Genomic DNA, 22,323 nt, shown 5'->3' with positions numbered 1-22,323 from the left:
TTTCATACTTTTCACATGAAATCCATACACTCTGAATGTATCTTTGACCCATGAGTGTTTTTATAACATCACAAATCAGTCCATAAGAAAATACTAGTTCATGGAGTTATTCAGGTCTTCCAACCCTTGACACATTTCATTATCTACAATATCAAAAAGTTACCCTTATTAAAATCATTACTAACATTATCAGAAGTCTTTTAAGTACTGTGAAGCTGCTAAACTCAAGGTGAACAATACAGATTCTCTCAACATCTGATTTCTTTCTGGAAAACTCAAATTTTATTAATAGTAACAAATATTGACAACTGCTTTCCTCGAAATGACGTCTCCTTTGTTCCTTTTCAAGAAAATATTTGCCAAATATCCAACTCTGAATAACCAGTCTGTCAATTCCTCTTTCAAGTAAAAAGGGATTTATTTCATAGAAAATGCCTAGTTCAGCTGGCAAGTCCATCCCCAAAGTGCTTTTCCTGTGCAGTACATACCCATTTTACCATACAGATGTTCAAGATTCAAGCATAATAAAATTAAATTATACTTAAAAACATTCTTAAGGGAAATGGGCGGTTTTTGTTTTGTTTTGGTAAACTCTGAGTGCATGACAGTAAAGGATACAGACGACTAGACAGAATGGTGCCACTGGTGAGATTCCTAAAACAGATATCAGCAGTTTTACTCACCATGACTTTTGTACCATTAGTTCAAATGTTAACAAAGTAAAAGGGGCACATGATATTTTACTGTTACTATGAGAACAGTTTTGATCTCAGGGACTCCCAGAGGTCCACGAAGCACACTTTGAGAACCACAGATTTATATGTACCAACAGGTCTCTAAGATATAAGATCTAGGTATAAACTACTGATCAATAACAGAACATCCTAAACTAGCCCCCTAAGAATCACTCGGATAGCTGTTTCCAAAGAAAGAAAAAAACAGCAGGCCCAAAGTGTGCAGTAAAGGCTTCACCTTGCAAAAAAAGATTTGGCCTTTCCCCAGCTTCTAGAAGGTAACCTCTAAGCCCTTGGAATGTCCTGTTTGGCAAAAGTGTCTCTGTTTACCTGGAGAACATGGGCCACAACAAATAGTCTAATAATGTGATTTATGGTGAAGGATTTAGGCCATGCAGTATCAGCCTGACCTCTTAAGGGACTGAAGACTATGTGACTGACCCCCAGTAAAAAGCCTGGACCCTAAGGCTCAGACAGGGTGGCAACACTCCTAATTGCTAATACTCCATGTAGGTTGTCATACATTGTTGCTGGGGGAAATAAGCACTGCCCACATGACTCCACTGGGAGAGAACAACTAGAAGATCATATCTGGAATTCACCTAGACTCTGGTCTGTGTGCCTTTACCCATTCCTGGTTTTAATCTATATCCTTTCACTGTAATAAATCATAACCATGAATATAAAAGCTTTGCTGAGTTCTTGGAGTCCTCCTAGCAAATTACTGAAGCTGATAGTGGTCTTAGGGACCTCCCAAACTAGCACAAGGTTAGTTACAATCAAACTCCTAAGTATATAAAAGTCAAGCCCACACCTATAGATTTTTCTACACAAGATACTCAGTTTTGCCCAGGGCCAAAACCTGGTGTGTATGTGTGGATGTACGCACATGCAAGCTCCACGGGCTCCCTAACTGCCAAACTCCAAGGTAACTACCAATGTTTTCTCCAAGCAGCCTGTTTAAAGAACAGCTTCTCAACCTCTGCAACGTTGACATTTCAGAACAAACGATTCATTGTTAGGACTGGATGTCCTGTTCATTGTTGGACATTTAGCAGTACCCTGACCTCTATCCAATATATGCCAGTATTATCCTTTCCCCCTGCCCAGTTATATCAAAAATGTCTCTAGTCATTGTATAATACACCTACCCCTCCTACTGGGAATCACTTTTTTAAAGGAAAATCATCTAGGAAGAGTGTCCTTGCCGTTTTTTAATGTTTATTTATTTTGAAAGAGAGCGTGCTCGCACATGCACACACAAGCAGGGGAAGGGCAGAGAGAGAGGGAGAGAGAGAATCCCAAGCAGGCTCTGTGCTGACATGGCAGAGCCTGAGGCAGGGCTTGATCTCACAAACCATGAGATCATGACCTGCACCAAAACCAAAAGTCAGATGCTTAACTGACTGAGCCACCCAAGTGCCCCTTCTTTTCGTGCTTTTAAAAAAAGGAATAAATTTCATTTTAGCTCTATCTTCTCATCCTCCTCTAAACTTGTTTGATGATGGAAAGCAACTGTCCATTCTGAGTCTTACCTGCAAACAATACTTGGAAAACAGTTCTAAATTAAACTCTTCCTTCTAGGGAACTCAGTCACAGGTTTCCAATTTCAAGAGTGAAGGATGCCTCTAACAGTGATCTTTTAGTAAAGGTACATATAAATCTTCTGTACTTCATATACATTACTGCACATAAGAGAACGAAGATACAGGCAGTGTTTCTCAACCTTAGGAATGCACTTCAAAATAAGTGGAGATGCTTGTCTTTAAAAATATAGGTACCAGCATCCCATTCCAGATACACCTAATCAGAATCCATTATTAATCCAGCAATTATTTGAGTGTCCACCATATATGCAAAGCATTACTATTAGGTAATGGGGATATGACAATAAATAACAGACAGATATGGTTCTTACTCTCTACAAGCTTGCATTCCAATATAGAGAGAGACAGACCATAAACATGTAAACAAATAAACAGAATTATTTCAGAAAGTGCTACAGAGAAATAAAACAGTATAATGGGACCAATTTCCTGCATCCCCACCAATATTAGTCAAGATATTATCGAAGTATTGAATGTGATAGGTAAAAATGTTATTTTTGCATGCTAGTATTTAAGAAAGCCTGTGACATAATTATATGGCTAAACTCCTTGCTATGTGATTGGTGCTGGGCAAAACTGTGGCCCTTATTCTTTGGGAAATTATAAGCTCAAGACTAAACAGATAAGTTTCCTTGTAGTTTCAATTCTAACTTCCATCAGTTAAATGAAAACAGTATATTCGACTCTTGAAAAATATAGTTTATTGACTTTATGAGTAAGGAGAAAAAGAGCTCCTGCATTCCTAAAACCTACTGCAGGCAATAAGTGAGAGTAGTCCAGAAACAAGGTCGTCTCCTGCACAAGTTATTCAAAGGTGAAAACAAATTGACAAGTTGACAATCACAAGGATAGTTTAGAATAGAATCTGAGAAGACTGGAGAAGGGGATTTATTTTTCCTTTCATTTTATACTTCTGGAAAGAACTGGTAGCAAAAACCTAGAATGAATAAACTTTCTGCTCTTTAATTTTTCCTAACAAGTACTATATAAAACATATAGTGTGTGTGTGTGTGTGCACCAAATAAAAAAAAGATCAAACACTTCCCTGTCATAGAAAAACTACTAAAAAGATACAGCTTAGGTATACCCAGCTTTAAGAATAAAAAGAGAGAGAAGAAAAAAAAAAGGTCAGATCCCACAAGATGTTTCTATGTTTCAATATACACTCCATTCCATATACACAAAAGGTAAGCAATCTGTTCATCCTGTAACAATGGTTCTCAAACTGTTGTTTCACAAACTTCACAGACTGCTCCCATGGTCCCTACTCTACAAACTATATTACTCTGTCACAAATCCATAAATATTTTATGACTGCAAGGAAGTAGCTACTTGGATATAAACAGCATTTAATTGCTCAAAAGAACAAAGAAGGAATTCCAGAGAAAAAGGCAGATTTACTTTCCTCTTACAGCCCACGGTTTGTCACTGCCATCTCTAAACAAGCATTCAGAATCCAGTCTTTGCAAAGTCCTTTCCTCAAGGCTCAAGTATGACGTAAGAATTCTACATAAAATCTTCCAATAGTTGCTCCCCACAGCTATAAGGTTCAAGTTCCATAGCTTAGAACATAAGATACTCCAGGAATTGACCCCTACATACTTCCCCCCTCCAGCCTCATCTCCTGCCAACCTTTCTCAATCCTCACTCAACTAATACCAGTGTGTAAGATAAGGCATATGAGTCTCCAACTGAAAAGATGGGAGAGGGGCTCACTAATACTTACATGTATTCTTTGAAAGATATAGATGTAAGCCAAATACTAAAGGAAGTTATTCAGGATGAAAGGAAGTGATAACAGATAGTAATTCAGAATCCATATGAAAAATAAACTCTGGCACAGATGATTACAAGTAAAGGAAAAATGGCTATAAATACATTAAAAATAAATGTTTTACTATATTGATTTAAAAAGTAACTGTATAAAACAATTATAAAATTGTATTATTAGGCTTATAACATATAAAGATGTAGCATCTCTGACAATAATAACACAAAAAGGAAAAAGGGAATGAAGCTACACTGGAGGAAGGAAATGACGACGCCAGAAGGTAACTCAAATCCACAAGAAGAAACAGAGATCAGAAATGGTAAACACAATGTGTAAAATACATTTACAAAAGATTATAAATATTTTACTCTTTTCTTCTCTTCTTTAAAAGACATACATTGTTGGGGCACCTGGGTGGCTCAGTTAAGTGTCCAACTTTGGCTCAGGTTATGATCTCACAGCTCCTGAGCCCAAGCCCCACGTCAGGTTCTATGGTGACAGCTCAGAGCCTGGAGCTTGCCTCCAATCGTGTCTCCTTCTCTCTCTGCTCCTCCCCCACACACATTCTGTCTCTCAAAAATAAACATTAAAAAAAACCTTGAAAGACATACATTGTTAAAAAATAATAAAAACATAAAAGACATATATTGTTTAAAGCAATAATCAAAACACTGTATTGTCTACTTTATTACATAAGTGAACTTATTATATACTGAGCATCATTAGTATTAATCTGAAGTAGACTGTGATAAATTCTAAGGTATGCTGTAATCCCTAAAACAAACGCTAGGAAAGGTATAAAATCATTATTGCACTATATGCTAACCTGGATGTAAATTATGAGTATTTTTAAAAAAAGGATTGGGAAAAAAAAAGGAAAGTATAATTTTAAAAAGTTATAAAATTTAAATGCTAAAAAGAAAACACAAAGGTGATAAAAGAGAAACAAAAAAAATACATGAGGTATACAAAAACCGAAAAGCAAAATGGGAGATGCAAACCCAACTATTTCAAAAATAATATGAAACAGGAAAGGATTAAAGAGTTCATTAAAAAGACATATCTGTTACATGGATAAAAAAGCAATACCCAAATATATGCCATCTACAAGATACATTTTAGATTCAAAGGCACAAATATATTAAAAGGATGGAAAAAGATATAACATGCAAACAATAACATCAGAACTGGAGTAGCTCAAAAAATATCTGACAAAATAGACTTCAGTGAAAAAAAAAAAAAAGTTGCTTGAGACAAAGAGGGCTATTTTTTTTCCAAAGAGGGTTATTTTATAATATTAAAAGCATCAATTTAACAGGAAGATAGAGTAAATGTAAACATATTCACCTAACAAAATAACCCAAAATAAGGTAAGCAAAAAATGAAAGAAATGAAGGAAGAAATAGGCAATTAAACAAGAGAACAAGTAAACAGGAAATCAGGAAGAATACTGAATTTAAACAACACTATTGACCAACTTGACCTTACCAACATATGTGGAAGGCTCTACCCAGCAACAGCAGAATTCACATTCTTCTCAAGCATGCACAGAACATTCTTTTTGATACATCATATGCTAGGTCCATAAAACAAATCTCAAATTTAAAAAATTGAAATGAAAATCAAAACCACAGGGGCGCCTGGGTGACGCAGTCGGTTAAGCGTCCAACTTCAGCCAGGTCACGATCTCGCGGTCCGTGAGTTCGAGCCCCGCGTCAGGCTCTGGGCTGATGGCTCGGAGCCTGGAGCCTGTTTCCGATTCTGTGTCTCCCTCTCTCTCTGCCCCTCCCCCATTCATGCTCTGTCTCTCTCTGTCCCAAAAATAAATTAAAAAAAAAACGTTGAAAAAAAAAATTTAAAAAAAAACCACAATGAGGTATCTCATACCAGTCAGAAAAGGCCAGTATCAAAAAGACAAGAGGGGCACCTGGGTGGCTCAGTCAGTTAAGCTTCTGACTTCAACTCAGGTCATGATCTCACGGTTCACAGGTTTGAGCCCCGCATCAGGCTCTCTGGGGCCAGTGTGGAGGCCCTTAGGATCCTCTGTCCCCCTCTCACTTTACCCGTCCCCCCCCCACTTGCTCTTGCGAGCCCATGCGTACAGGCTCTCTCTCTCACCCACACCCACACTCAAAAATAAACAAACATTATAAAAAAAAAAAAGATGATAAGAAATAACCAGTATGGGCAAGGATGTGGGGAAAAGGGAACTCTTGCACACTACTGATAGAAATGTAAATTGGTGCACCCACTGTGGAAAAGAGGATGGAAGTTCCTCAAAAAATTTAAACAGAAATACCATAGGATCCAGTAATTCCATTACTGGGTATTTACCCCCCTCAAAATGAAAACACTAACCTGAAAAGACATATGCACCCCTGTTTTTATTGCTGCATTATTTACAGTAACCAAGATATGGAAGTAACCTAGGATAAAGAAGATGTGGCATTTTTACAAAATGGAATATTACTCAGCCATAAAAAGAGTAAGATCTTGTCATTTGTGACAACATGGATGGATCTAGAGTGTGTTATACAAGGTGAAATAAGTCAAAGACAAATACTATATGATTTCATTGTATGTGGAATCTCAAAGAAACAGAAACAAGAAACAGACTCATGAATACAGAGAACAAAGTGATGGATGCCAAAGGGAAAGGGAATGGGGGATGGGCACAATAGGTAAAGAGGACTGAGAAGTACAGACTTCCAGTTATAAAAGAAGTCAGTCACAGAAATAAAAAAATGCAGCATAGGGAAAATAGTCAATAACACTGTAATAATGTTGTATAGTGAAAGATGGTGACCACACTTAACACGGTGAGCACTGAGTTACGTATAGAATTTTTATTTATTTTTTTAAATTTTTTTAATGTTTATTTATTTTTGGGCCAGAGAAAGACAGAGCATGAATGGGGGAGGGTCAGAGAGAGAGGGAGACACAGAATCTGAAACAGGCTCTGGACTCTGAGCTTTCAGCACAGAGCCCGACGTGGGGCTCGAACTCACGGACCGCAAGATCATGACCTGAGCCAAAGTTGGACGCTTAACCAACTGAGCCACTCAGGCACACCGTATAGAATTTTTAAGTCACAATGTTGTATACCTGAAATTAATAGAATACTATATGTCAACTATACTTCAATAATAAAAATTTTTTTAGAAAGTATATAACTTATCTTACTCATTATTCTGGTATGGATTATAATTCAAATAATGATGTTGGATTTCTTAGTTAAATAAATTTTTATAAAAGTGTGGGAAAAATGATATGAAGAATACAAAAAATATTCCTCAATCACAATGGAATTAGGAAAAAAAAGAGAGAGAGAAACTTGGGAAATCCATAAATGTCTGGATATTAAATGAGACTTTTTTTTATTTTTTTTTTTAACGTTTATTTATTTTTGAGACAGAGAGAGACACAGCATGTACGGGGGAGGGTCAGAGAGAGAGGAAGACACAGAATCCGAAACAGGCTCCAGGCTCTGAGCTGTCAGCACAGAGCCCGACGCGAGGCTCAAACTCAAGTACCACGAGATCATGACCTGAGCCAAAGTCGGACGCTCAACCGACTGAGCCTCCCAGGCACCCCTAAATGAGACACTTCTAAATAACCTACAGGTCAAAGACAAACATCTCAAGATTCTAAGCTAAATGAAAACAAAAACAAAACAGGGGCGCCTGGGTGGCTCAGTCAGGTAAGCATCCGACTTCAGCTGAGGTCATGATCATACAGCTCGGCTTGTGAGTTCAAGCCCAGTCAGGTCTGTGTTGACAGCTCAGAGCCTGAAGCCTGCTTCAGACTCTCTGTCTCCCCCTTTCTTCCACTTGTGCTCTCTCTCTCTCTCAAAAATAAACATTAAAAAAATTTTAATAAAAAAAAAATATATCAAAACTCCTAGGAAGTTTACAGCTCCATCTTAAGAAATTAGAAAAAAAGCAAACCAAACCCAAAACAAGCAGAAGGAAAGAAACTGTAAATATTAGAAGGAAAATCAATACCATAGAAAAGATAAAAATCAAAACCCAAAATTGGTTCTTTGAAAAGACCAACAAAATTAACAAACCTTTAGCTAGGCTGACCAGTTAAAGAATGGAGACAAATAACTAAAGTCAGACATGAAAAGGGGTACAAAACTATCAACCTCAGGTAAATTAAAAAGTTTATAAAGTAATACTACGAACAACTTTATGCCAAATTAGATAAAATGAGCAAGTTCCCTAAAAAAACACAAATTACCTAAACTTAAAAATAAAAAATCTGAATAGACCTACAAGACTGAATTAGTAACTTAAAAGCTTATCACAAAGAAAAGTTCTTGCCTACACAACTTCATGACTGAATTATGTCAAATATTTAAATTAAAAATTATACTAGTCCTTCACAAACTCTTCTAAAAAAAAGTTCCTAAATCTTTGGAATTTCCAGTGCTGTGAGCTATAAGTCTTTTGTTATGTTAAGTGACTTTTGGAAACCACCTCAAGATAACCAACCAAGGTGATCAGAGGGTTGTAACTTTCAGTCCACTCGCATCCCTACCCCTACCCCTGACTTCTAGGGAGGAGAGAGGGGCTGGAAATTCAATCATCAATGATTTAGTCAACTGTGCCCATGTAACAAAGCCTCCATTAAAAGCCACAAGGATGGGGTTCAGAGAGCTTCTAGGTTGGTGAACACATTAAGATTGGGGGAGAGCACAGAGAGCACAGAGGCTCCATGCCCCATCCCACACACCTTGCCCTATGCATCTCTTCCATTTGGCTGTTCCTTAGTTATATCCTTTTGTAATAAACCAGTAATCTAGCTAGTAAAATGTTTCTTTGAGTTCTGTGAGCCACTCTAACAAATTACTTGGGAACTTACAATTTATAGTCAGTCAGAAGCACAGGTGATAGATAACCTGGATTTGCAACTGGCATCAGTAGGGGAAGGGGGGGGGGGGCGTCTTGTGGGACTAAGTCCTTAACCTATGGAACCTGATGCTTTCTCCAGGTCACCAGTGTCAAAATTGAGTTGAACTGTAGGACACCCATCTGGTGTCATTAGTGTGACAAGTGTGGTAATAGTATGAGAATAAGAGAACAACACTAGGAGAAGAACTGATGTTTTCCAAAACAGGTATTTTTTTGGGTGATGGAAATGTTCTAAAACTGGATTGTGGTGCTGAGTGCAAACTCTTTAAAGTTACTAAAAGAACTGTGCTCTTAAAACAGATGAATTTTATAGTATGTAAATTATACCTTAAAAATTGTTTTTAAAAAAGGAACCACTGGTCTAACCAATTGCCAGGTCCTTGAATCCAACTTGAAAGGTTGATCAGCCACACAGGATCCTTACTATAGACAACAGAACAGAAAATGACTGAATTATAGCTGGAGAGAACTGAATTGGGTAAAAAGGAAGATTTTCCAACAGGGTGCTTAGGGACACAGGAATGTGGAACCAATGACAATTATACAAAATCAGCACATTTTACAATCAATGTGGTTCAGAGAGAAGACTACCTGAAGGGTGGGTCAGATTTGTCTCCAGGAATAATAATAAAAGGATACTCTTTCTAAAATATTACATGTAATTAACCTTAACAAAGGACAATGAAAAGGAAAATGTTTTCACTATTCTAATCAAAAAATTTCAACTCAAATGACCTTGACTTACTGCTTTACAATGAAGTAAGCAATATTTTAAAAGTTATATTATAACATATGGCATACTCAAACATAAGTAACACTTGTTAAGGCCGAATTCTGCAAGAGGTATTGCTTACCTGGTTTTGCACAATCTGAGTATTAGAATCTTGATTAACAGGTAGTGTCCATCCAGACACCAATATATAACAATGTGTGAGAGCATGGAGAGAAAGTTAAAAAATATGAAAAAATAAGAAATAATACATTTAAATCGCAGATGAGAATATGATTAGGATTACAGCAGAAAAAAATGCTCTGAGAAAGAAAAACGTATATTCATTTCTCTCAGCCAAAATAAGAAAAAGAAGATAGAGGGAAAAAGCAAAGTGCAGAAATAAAGCATGTGCAATAAGGAAGGAGATCCATAAGAAAGCTTCCATGGGTAAAGAGACTTCTCTTAGTAAATCAGGAGACACAACTACGTGTTAAAATGGAGAAGTTAGAAATGAAGATTAATGGACACAGAAAAGAAATGATAAGGATTAAGCAGCTTTGAAGGTGCAAATGAAGTTAGGTATCAGCAAACTGGAGTGTATTCAACTTGGGTTCCTTACTTTCCTCACCAATTTTAGTGGTCCCAAAGCTAAAATAAGAGAATATATATTGTAGAAGTAATTGATTAGTTGACTGAGAAAGTCAAGGGAATACAGGAATTTAAGTTGTTTGGTAAAGTGATCATTAATTGAGCTACTACATACTACATGCTTTATCAACATACCCACAATCCTCACAATTAAATGAAGATATCGCCATGCCATTTTACTTCTTTCAGAAAGTAGAAACAACCCAATACAGCAATAAAAAGAAATGAACTCCTGATACATGCTACAGTATGAATGAACTTGAAAACCTTATAAGTGAAAGAAGCCAATCATAACAGATTACATATTTTATGACTCTATTTATATCAAGTGTCCAGAATAAGCAAATGCATATAAACAGAAAGGAGATTAGTGGTTGCCTAAGACTAAGGGAAGGGCAGGGCAGGGGGAAGGGAGTAGGTGGGAATTTAGGAGGAATGGGGTGACTGCTGGGTATGGGGCTTCTTTCTGAGGCAACAAAAATGTTAAAAAATTAAGACTACAGTGATGGTTGCACAACCCTGTGAATTTACTTAAAAAAAAAAAGAAAGAAAGAAAAAACAACAACACTGCTCTGTATATTTTAAATGGGTGTATTTTGTGGTATGTCAATTATATCTCGAAAAAGATGTTAAAACAACCAACCAACCAAACTCAGGCTCAGATTTAGCTTCTTTGCCCAAGGTCATCACACAGTAAGACAAAGGTAGAGCTGCCCAGATCACTCAAGCCAAAGTCATCTTCAGTACAATAGTAGCTACCATTTAGCAAATACTAACTATGTATTAGAGTTTTTATACACTCTCATCTTAATTCATTAACTCTGTGAGACAGACACTATCATCTCCCTTTTTAGGTGAGAAAGCTCAAATTCAAGTGAAATAACTGGCCCAAGGTCACAGAGGTGATAAATTAATGAGCCAGAATTAAAAACATGTATTCTACCATTTCAGACATTCAATTAAGATTATCATCAGTGTTTGCCGTATCCATGCATGATGACATCCACTATTATTTACTTAACATTTTTCTTAAAGTCATTTGCTTCCCTTGCCTGACACAGCTGCAGGGAAGAATGGAGCTACAAGGTAAAAGAGTGACACTGGGGCTAAAGACAGGAGTATAAAACCTAGAGGACAGACATAAGACTGACATGATAACAGCATTAAGGGAAGGAACTGCAGGGAAAGTTCCCACTGAGAAACAAGGCTTGCTGAGGAAAGGATCCAGCCTGAGAAGGGTGTGGGAGGGGGAAAAATGGACAAGTTGTAAAAGGCAGAAAACAGATGAAGAGGAAGAGACTGTAAGTTTGTAGTTGAGGTTCAAGAGGCTGGGTCAAAAAAGATTAAAAGAAAGAAGGTAGAGGTGGAAAAACAGAAATGAAAGCAGCAAGATGGTTAGGAATGGGGTGATAGTTGAAGGGAGGAGGGAAGAGTGTTGAAGAGGACAAAATGAAACCTACCGAACAGTTACCACAAAAGGCTGCAATGGAGTGAGCTGGGAGATTTCCGAATAGGCAAGAGGAAAGTGAGAACGAAGCAGGATACCAGGAAATACTCATGAATCTGGATTGGAACCAAGGAAGCATCAGTCAACATCTGGTAATCAAAGTAGACAGGTCACCCACAATAAATCTCAAGTAAAAGTTGTCCCATGCTTCAGAAAACACTACCCTAACCAGTACTGCTCAAACCAGGAGGTCAAAGCTTCTCATTAGGCCAGTTTGTGGCCAAAGCAAACCCAGGGGACTAGGTAAAGCAGGTTCCAATACAGCAAAGCTCAGGTTCACTAGGGTGAGGAAGTAAGAGAACCAACAACAAAAGAAGCTGCTGTAGTCAGAGAAAAGAAATTCCATGTTCAAAACTGTGGTTCCAAGATGCTGAAGAAACTACAAGGTGAGCTGGTAAAAAAGTTCATTTGACTTCATAATGGAATCTTATAGTCTAATAGAAGTCTTAAAAAGTAGAAATTGTTGGTAAGGAAAAGAAAATACAAATAGGTTGTTTAGTGACATTTTAAAAGCAGTAATTCAATAGCCAAAACAAAGGAGTTTCTAAAGCCAATAATGCACCAGGACATCCAAAATAATCCATGTGTTACTGACCATCTATAATAGTTGAACAGCCAGTATGTCCAAACTTAAGGTGATATATACAATTTCAGCTTTATGGTAAAAGATAAACTGAAGGATAATTTGTTTTATTAACAGACTCTATATTTAAAGTAATTTACCCTAAGTTTCATTAAAATAGAAAAGTTGCTCTCTTAAAAAAAATTTTTAATGTTTATTTATTTTGAGAGAGAGTGTGTGTGTGTGAATAGGGAGAGGCAGAGAGAGAGGGAGAGACAGAGAATCCCAGGCAGGCTCCACACTTTCAGCGCAGAGCCCGATGTGGGGTTCGAACCCAAGAACCATGAGATCATGACCTGAGCCAAAATCAAGAGTCAGACGCTGAACTGACTGAGCCACCCAGGCGCCTTGAAAAGTTGCTCACTATTAAATGAGTGGATGAACCATTATTTAACATGTATACAATGTTCCAGAACATTTCTATAGTACATCTATACTGTATTCACTTACACCTCTTGATGTTTCTAAATTGGGAAATACTCCTACCAGGTTCCTTCTCCCTGTCCCTGCTACAGTATCAAATGAGAAGGTCTGAAAGGTTATAGCCCTTTGGCTTCATCTATTGAAGTCCTTTGATTTCAGACATCTTCTCTGTATGAATCATTCAAGCTCTGACATGCTAGTTGTTAACTACCTGCCTATACCCTGGATTAGGCTACTTATTGGATCTACATGATAAATACTACATACGCTATTCTGATCTATTCATCTGATTTCAACTCCACTGCTCACTCCTGATGCTGCAGTTTGCTTTTACATCCCTTAAAAACCAGGTGTTTTCAACCCTCAAGTTCAACTCCTTTTCTTCAGGATGTGGTCGTTGCTTGCCTAGCTGTTTTTAGTTCTCCCAGAGACACTCTTCTCACCCTTGGCATGACCCAGTGTAACACTTTGGAACTACACACTGCCTAGCATGTAAGCTTTCAAAAACTGGAGGAAGTCTCTCACCATTCAGAGAACTAGTCAATATAGAAGGCTCTTGTTTACCTGTTTACACACACATACACACACACACACACACACACACACACACACACACACACACACAATCTTTCAAAGTCCTGTTTGAATTATCTTACTTTTTCCTAATTTACACTAATAAGAATACAACACTAATAGTAAGTAGGTCCTTTCTGACTTTCACCATTTCTAATCAGAAAGTTCCCTCAAAAAGAAAAGACAACATATAGTATTTCTTTAAGAACAAGACAAAGCAAAAAACAACAACAAAACAAACAACTTTAGTTAACTCCAGGAAAAGTTTAACAATATAATCTGCATCAAGACTAAGATTTGCAGTTCTCTAAATAAAGTATTCTATTCTTTCCTGGTGGTAGAGATTAAGAAAATATATATACACATGGGGTGCCTGGATGGCTCAGTCTAAGGTTAAGCATCTGGCTCTTGGTCGCAGCTCAGGTCAGGATCTCACAGTTTCATGGGTTCAAGCCCCGAGTCAGGCTCTGCACTGGCAGTGTGGAGGCTTCTTGGGATTCTCTCTCTCCCTCTTTCTTTCCCTGCCCCTACCATATTCAGCTGTCTCTCTCTCAAACTAAATAAAAAGAAAGAAAGAGGGGCGCCTGGGTGGCTTGGTCGGTTAAGCGTCCGACTTCGGCTCAGGTCATGATCTCACGGTCCGTGGGTTCAAGCCCCGCATCGGGCTCTGTGCTGACAGCTTGGATGGAGCCTGGAGCCTGTTTCAGATTCTGTGTCTCCCTCTCTCTGTGACCCTCCCCCATTCATGCTCTGTCTCTCTCTGTCTCAAAAATAAATAAACGTTAAAAAAAAAATTAAAAAAAAAAAGAAAGAAAGAAAGAAAAGAAAAGGGCACCTGGGTGGGTGGCTCACTCAGTTAAGCATCTGACTTTGGCTCAGGTCATGATCTCGCAATTCAGTTCAAGCCCTGCATGGACTCTGTGCTGACCACTCAGAACCTGGAGCTTGCTTCAGATTCTGTGTCTCCCTCTCTCTGCCCCTCCCCTCCTCACACTCTATCTCTCTTTCTCTCAAAAATTGACAAACATTAAAGAAAATTGAAAAAAAAGTAAAGAAAAAATATACACTCAAATAAAATACCCACATGTAACACAAATCTACCAAAATTGACTTGTATTATTTGTTCCTCTAAAAGGATATTTTATATAGGCTATGTATGGCTCTTATCTACCAACAAGAAGAGAGAACAAGATTACAAAAGGAACATGGGTAAACAAAATCCCATTAAAATAACTTTGAGGACCCCCAACTCCACAACTGGGTTCAATCTGCCGTTTCTCCCTTGATGCTCTCAAAGCACACGTAAGGTAATTGCCCTTATCTAATTCCATCTTATCCCATACTAGAAGACAGAGACCATCTTTTATACACAGCTGTATCCCTAGTATCAAGGGCCAGCAGATAGCAGGCATACAAATGTTTGTTAGATAATAAAATAATCAGGATGTTAATTATAATCATTTCCATGAAAATTTTTACAAAGAAAACACAATATTAATGTATAAGGTCTGGAAGTCAATAGCTGAAGACTAACTTACCATATAAATGAGTTTTAAAATGCAAAACAGTATAAACCAAGGGCAATGGATCCCAAAACACAATTTGTGGTTAATAAGCTAAGGAGGTATACTGACTAAAGTAACAATGGATGTTATAATAGATAAATCCCAAAGTGTGACATAATAGCTTATTTTTATTTCATGCTTACATGAAGTCCAAAAATCCATGTTAATGATCAGCTGTGGGCATGAGGAGGCTGGAGATGACCCAGGCTGACAGAAGTTCAGCATCCTTGGACCCATCAATTCCAAAGTTGCTTTGGCAGACAACACCCAGCCAGCAGGAGAGAGGAGAAGAGAGAAGAGAGGATTGTTCAAGAAAGGTTTGTATTTGCCAGGTCTGAAGAAACACTCAACACTTCTGCTTAATTTCCTATGGCCATATCTCAATCATATGGCCATTCCAAATGCAAGAGGGGCTGTAAAATATAAGTTAGCTGGGATCCAAGAGAAAAGGAAACAAGCTTGGTGAAGAGCAAACCACTCTTTTTACCTTAAGAGGTTTTACAATATAGATTCTGGGACATTACCCCAGGTGATTCTTATTCAGTATGTCTAGTAGGACACTAAAATCCTGTATTAAACCTGGCCAACTGATTTTGATGTATGCCCAACTTAGGAATTACTGGCTTAGGAAGTAAACAAATTGGGGCAAATAGGAAAAATATTTCCTTGGAAAGTTTACAACAATGTGCTGGATAAAAAGAAACCTGAAAAGTGATGAAAAAATCAAGACTTTGTGCCTAAGAGAACAACACAGGTACAACTTGGGAAATTCCTCCCTCCTCTGGCCTGTGATCAGTCTCTCAAGGCTCTCTTCCTAACTCTGGTAGCTTCTTCTCAGGCTTCCTTTCCTCCACGCATTCCATGTTCTCCATTATACTCTCCTAGGCCATGAACTTTTCCCATTAAGTGATCTCATTCACCTCTATTACTACTGAAAACACTTTTCTCTGAGCCCAGCCTCACATTTAACTGCCTCCTATAACAACTTTTCCAATTAACTGTTCTACTAGGACCTAAACGTATATAAAACTGAATTCATCTCACCCTCAAGCCAACTCCTCTTCTTGCATACCCTACCCACGTAGGCTCCCTAGTCAAAACCCTATGAATCAGACAAATTGGACTTCATAATTAAAAGCTTTTGTGCTTCAAAGAATACTAACAAGCAAGCAGAAAGACAGCCTACAGAATGGGAGAAATTTTTTGCAAATCATATATCTGATAAGGGACTTGTATCTAAAATATTTAAAGAACTCCAACTCAACAATAAAAAGACAAATAGCCCAATTTAAAAAACTGGGCAAAGGCTATGATGAAAAGATGCTCAACATTATCAGCCATCAGGGAAATGCAAATCAAAACCACAAGGAGATACCACTTTATACACACTAGAATGACTAAACAATGAAAGAAGATAAACAATAATAAGCATTATTGAGGATATGGAGAAACTGGAACCCTCATGCACTGCTGGTGGGAATGTAAAATGGTGCAGCCACTCTTGGAAAATGGTCTGGCAGTTCCTTATAAGGCTATAGAGTTCCCATATGACCCAACTAGTCCATTCTAAGCACCAAGAGAAATGAAAACTTTTGTACACATAAAAACATTTGTACACAAATGTTCTCGCGGTATCATTCATACTAGCCAAAAAGTGAGAATAATCCAAGTGCCTATTAACTACTGAATGGATAGGTAAAACGTGGTATGATACAATGTAATATTATATTATTCAGCAATAAAAATACTGACGCATGCTACAATACAGATCAGCCTTACAAACATGCTAACTAAAATAGGTAAATATATAGAGACAGAAAATAGACAGACTAGCAGTTGTCTATGGCTACGAAGGATGGGGGGTTGAGGGAATGATAGTTTAGGGATAAGAGGTTTCTTTTCAGTATGACTAGAAATGATCTAAAATTGATTGAGGTGATGCTTATACAGCTCTGTGAATATACTAAAAATCACCGAACTGTACAACTTAAATTGGTGTGAATTATATTGCAGTAAAGCTGTTTAAAAAAGAAAAGGCTATCAAACTTTTTAATCCAGAAAATGATGCAAGAGAAAAGGCTGCCTCTCCAGACTAATTTATACTTCCTATTATAAGATACAAAGCTGGGGGGGGGGGGGGGAAGGCTGGTACCTTAGGTAACAAGAAATAAAGTTAAATGTAGTAATAAACTATAATAATTCTCATTCTAGGCTTCTGAACAAGTAAATATTTCATAAGCAACTGCTTTCTGATTTTCATTTTTAAATATTTTAACTGTCACATGCTGTATGTTTTAATATTATCTGTGTTCTTAAATCCTTAAGAGTAGAAAAGATATACCTTTAAGTTTATAATAAATAAATTTAAATAAACCATCACAATTAAGAATTTGAACTTAAATTTACTAGGCAAAGTGAACTTTTCACTAAAGTTGTGGGAGTAGTAGTTCTACCCAGACTTTGCCTTGCATGCCAATCAGTATACACAGAGAAGAATTCTTCATTCTTTTCAATTTTAATGTTAATTTTTGTTTTTAAAGAGAGAGTGAGCATGCACACAAGTGGGGGGAGGGGTTGAGGGAAAGAGAGAGAGAATCCCAAGCAAGCTCCATGCTCAGCCTGACAAGGGGCTCAATCACCCAACCCTGGGATCATGACTTTAGCCAAAATCAAGAGTTGTATACTCAACCGACTGAGCCACCCAGGTGCACCCAGAAGAACCCTTTTTTAAAAAATCAGTATCATATAAGGAAGGTGGATGAATCACTTAACTAAGAACTGGGACCAAGGAGTAGGAGTAGAAATTAAACTTGAAGTACTTGAGTACCTTTAACCATTGTATACCAACATACCGTTACATTTTAAAACATTACTGGTTAAAGTAACTGGAGATTTCATTAATGTTTGCTTTAAATGAGAAGCACTGTATAACTATATGATTCAGTATCACTGTGTGTGTTTGATGTGAACTGTCCACAGAATACAATCTCCAGAACAAAAAGACTTTACCCTAATGTATTCTTCCCAGGCACAAAACTGTCTCCATGAGCGTCTCACTTCAACCCAGGTTGAGTGTATTCACTGAATACAAATGTTACATTAGACTAGAAAAATAAAAAGGAAATAAGATACAATACTGGAAAGAAAACCTAATACAACCCAAATTTAACCACTTAGATTATCTGCTCTTTTTTACTACCATAATCAACATTAATTGCATTTTCATATTTAATTTACCCTAGTGGAACTATGCAACAAAAACTGTCAGGTGTCATATAAATATAAGACACTCTTAATTGTATACTTAAGTGAGTCATTAATATAGCTATGAGGATCCTTTAAAGATATACTCATTCCCATTCAAACTTCTGTTTATTACTTAATGTGCTTGGCTTGCACTAAAATGTTTTACATATGTTCTGAATGATAGCAGTAGCCACCTAACTGGTCTTGGGTGTTCCTGTTTGTCTTCTGTAATCCACTCTTCTAAAACCCATAACATAGTGGCTATTTAACTTGTGGGTGTTGTGGACTCCTCACAGGTTCTAATAAAAGTTATGACACCTCTTAAGTACATATATGCATGTTCCTCCAGAAGCCCTTCACAGACCTTAGATTAAGAAAGCCCACCTATGGGGCGCCTGGGTGGCGCAGTCGGTTGGGCGTCCGACTTCAGCCAGGTCGCGATCTCGCGGTCCGTGAGTTCGAGCCCCACGTCAGGCTCTGGGCTGATGGCTCGGAGCCTGGAGCCTGTTTCCGATTCTGTGTCTCCCTCTCTCTCTGCCCCTCCCCCATTCATGCTCTGTCTCTCTCTGTCCCAAAAATAAATAAAAAACTTTGAAAAAAAAATTAAAAAAAAAAAAAAAAAAAGAAAGCCTACCTATTAGAACTTCCCTCAACTACCAATCAAGTCCAAACTTCTTAATCTTGTATTCAAAGTACTTCACAATGTAGTCACTGTTAGTTTAGCTGATCTATCTCCCATCCTTTCCAACTATCCACACCAATCAGATCTATCTCCTCAGTACCCCAGCACAGACAGATATACTGTATTCTTTTTTTGGCCTGCCTTCATAGTTCTCTTGTTGCTTTCCTTCACAAGTATTTGCTTTCAACAAATCCTTCCTGTGAACCTCAAATACCTCCCTTGCCATAAAAGTTTCCTTCCACCTACAACCAGATCACCTGATCCTTTCTGAATTCTGAAACATGTTATCTACATCTTTTATGTTCTACAACTTTACATGTTCTATTACTATACAAGGCATCAAAAACCCAGTAAACACAAGACACACTTACTTTTTAACTGTTAGATACGTTTCCAAATAACATGCTCCATATGCTTTCTTCAACCTCTATAAACCCTTTCAGGTGAAGTGTTTCAGATACTGTGCATTTATGTATCATTTCTCCTTTTCTAGCCAATAAGACTTTTAAGGGCAGAGATGGTGGCTACTGTACCTTTGTGTGCCCCAAAGTCTCCAACACAATGCAAGGGAACACTCAATAGAGAATACTTGGATATATAAGCACTCAGTGTTTTTCATGCATTTCACATATTCTGTACCCCTAATTATAAGATTTTTTTTTTAGGATCATCTTTTTTTTCTACTGAAAGGTCAAAAAATGCTCTACCCTAAGTAGATACTTGATCAAGTGAGAGCATACTAACTATCCAAAACAGCAGTCAAATTATTCTCACCCATTCAATATCTATTTATTGATATATGCTAACCCTGCTCAAAAAAAAAACAAAAACCCTTCAACATATCAAGAATCCTTACCTAATGACCATTAACCCAAAAGAGAACATAAAGATGGCTCCTACACAAAAATAATCCAAATATAAAAACTATTATCCTTTAGTGCTACTGCAAAGTCTAACTCCAGTTTTAAAACAAATTCAAAAAATAGAAACAAACATCCCAGATTATATATGTGCCCACTACAAGAAGCAATAAAACAACATAAAAGTATAGAAATTTTTTTTTTTTAAATTTTTTTTTTTCAACGTTTTTTATTTATTTTTGGGACAGAGAGAGACAGAGCATGAACGGGGGAGGGGCAGAGAGAGAGGGAGACACAGAATCGGAAACAGGCTCCAGGCTCCGAGCCATCAGCCCAGAGCCTGACGCGGGGCTCGAACTCACGGACCGCGAGATGGTGACCTGGCTGAAGTCGGACGCTTAACCGACTGCGCCACCCAGGCGCCCCAAAAGTATAGAAATTTTTAAAAGAAACTCTTTAATATGATACAAATTTTATGAACTGATTCATACCACATGAATGGATGAACCTTAAAGATATTATACTAAGTAAAAGAAGTCAGACATAAAAAGTCACATGGTGTATAATTTCATTTATATGAATATCCAGAATAGGCAACTTCATAAAGACAGAAAGTAGTAAATCAGCACTCCCCAGGGGCTAGAGGTAAGGGAAAATGGGGAGTAACTGCTAATGGCTACACAATTTTGCAACTATACTAAAATCTACTGAATTGCACACTTTTCTGGGGGTGTTACTTATTGAATGTTTTTTTTTAAATTGAAGTACAGCTGACACACAATGTTACACTGGTTTCAGATATACAGCATAGCAACTCAACAACTCTATTCATTATGCTATGATCGTCACAAGTGCAGCTACCATTACAATGATGGTACTGTGATATGATACTATTATATACTACTGACTGTATTTCTTACGCTGTATGAAAATCCCTGTAGTTTATGCATTCTGTAACTGGAAGCTTGTAGCTCCTACTTCCTTCATCCCCTTTAGCCCATCCCCCACTCCATTCCCCTCAGGCAACCACCTATTACTTATGGGACTGTTTCAGATTTCTGTTTGCTTGGTTGTTTCAAATTTCACATGTAAGTGAAATTCATATGGTATTTGTCTTTTGCCTACTTATTTTACTTACCATAATACCCTCGAGGTATACCCATGTTGCTGCAAATGGCAAGATCTTGTTCTTTTATTATGGCTGACTAATATTCCTCTGTGTGTGTGTGGGGGGGGGTGTTTGAGGAGCCTCTATACAGTTTCCCACAGTAGCTACACCGATTTACGTTCCCAGCACACCTTTTTCTCCACATCCTCACCAACACTTGTTTCTTTTCTTTTTGATTCTAGCCATTTTGACAGGTGTTAGGTGATATCTCACTGTTTTTTTAAATTTGTATTTCCCTGATGATGAGTGATGTGGAGTATCTTTGCTTGTATCTGTTGGCCATCTGTATTTCTTTGGAAAAATGTCTACCTAGGTCCTCTGTCCATGTTTTAATCAGATTATGATTTTTCCCCAATGCTGAATTGTGTAAATTCTCCATATATTTTAGATATTAACCCCTTATTAGATATATCATTTGAAAATATCTTCTCCCATTCAGTAGGTTGCCTTTTCTGTTTTTTTGTTTGTTTTGTTTGTTGTTGTTGTTTGTCTTTTACCCATTGTATATTCTTGCCACCTCTGTCATATGGTAATTGACCAAATAAGCAAGTGTTTATTTCTGGGCTCTCTATTCTGTTCCATTGATCTATGTATCTACTTTTGTGACAGTATCATACTGTTTTGGTTATTACAGCTGTGCAGTGCATCTTGAATCTGGGATTGTGATACTTCCAGCCTTTTTTTTCCCCCTCAAAATTGCTTTGGTTGAAATGTACACTTTAAAGGATGACTTTTATGGTATATGCATTACATCTTATTTTTTTAAGTTTATGACCATTCTAACTACTTTATCTGAAAGAAAAGTGCTCTTTTAAATAAGAATCTTATTTTGTAGTTTGTTTTCTCAAGCTAAGCTAAACTCATGATTACAAACTGGTCCCCTACCAGCCTATTTGTAAAACTACAGCTTTAACTTTTTAATCAGTGGTAACTACCAACTTACCTACCAATACTTATAGAGAGATTTTTTTTCATAAGTATCGGATCTCTAACTTCCTAAAGAAAATTGGTATTTTAAAAATAGTAGGCACACCTGCACAGTAACAATGTCCTGGAGCTAATAAGCAGCAGCTAATATACCTGCTCCTATCTGCCATGATCGCCATCACTCCCTACTATCTTCTAGGTGCTAAAGCCAGGGCCAGTTACCATTTAGCTTCTCAATTGTGAGTTTGTTACCCTACACAGTCTGAACAAAGACAGTCTTCTCTCTCTTATGAGGGCAGACTATGAATCATTTCTGATAAATTAAAATGTAATTGCTGATAAATTAAAATGTAATTATGTAA

At 37.4% G+C, this 22,323-nt stretch overlaps 1 protein-coding gene across 5 annotated transcripts in view; it reads right to left on the bottom strand.

The window, feature by feature from the left end:
* Positions 1-22,323, bottom strand: part of ANKRD28 (ankyrin repeat domain 28) — a 200,723-nt gene that overhangs the window by 174,762 nt on the left and 3,638 nt on the right. For 2 of the 5 annotated variants that reach the window (XM_047876241.1, XM_047876249.1), the window contains exon 2: positions 15,222-15,329. The exons of the other annotated variants lie outside the window; for them this stretch is intronic. In XM_047876241.1, the coding sequence (XP_047732197.1) occupies positions 15,222-15,223 (2 nt within the window). In that variant the 5' untranslated portion in view covers positions 15,224-15,329. The remainder of the gene's footprint in view (positions 1-15,221; positions 15,330-22,323) is intronic. 5 annotated transcript variants of the gene reach the window in all.

This window comes from Prionailurus viverrinus, chromosome C2, assembly GCF_022837055.1.
Source record: "Prionailurus viverrinus isolate Anna chromosome C2, UM_Priviv_1.0, whole genome shotgun sequence".
In the NCBI taxonomy this organism is placed as follows: Eukaryota; Metazoa; Chordata; class Mammalia; order Carnivora; family Felidae; genus Prionailurus; species Prionailurus viverrinus.
Note: the sequence above shows the minus strand (reverse complement) of the source record. Positions and strands in the feature narration are given on the sequence as shown.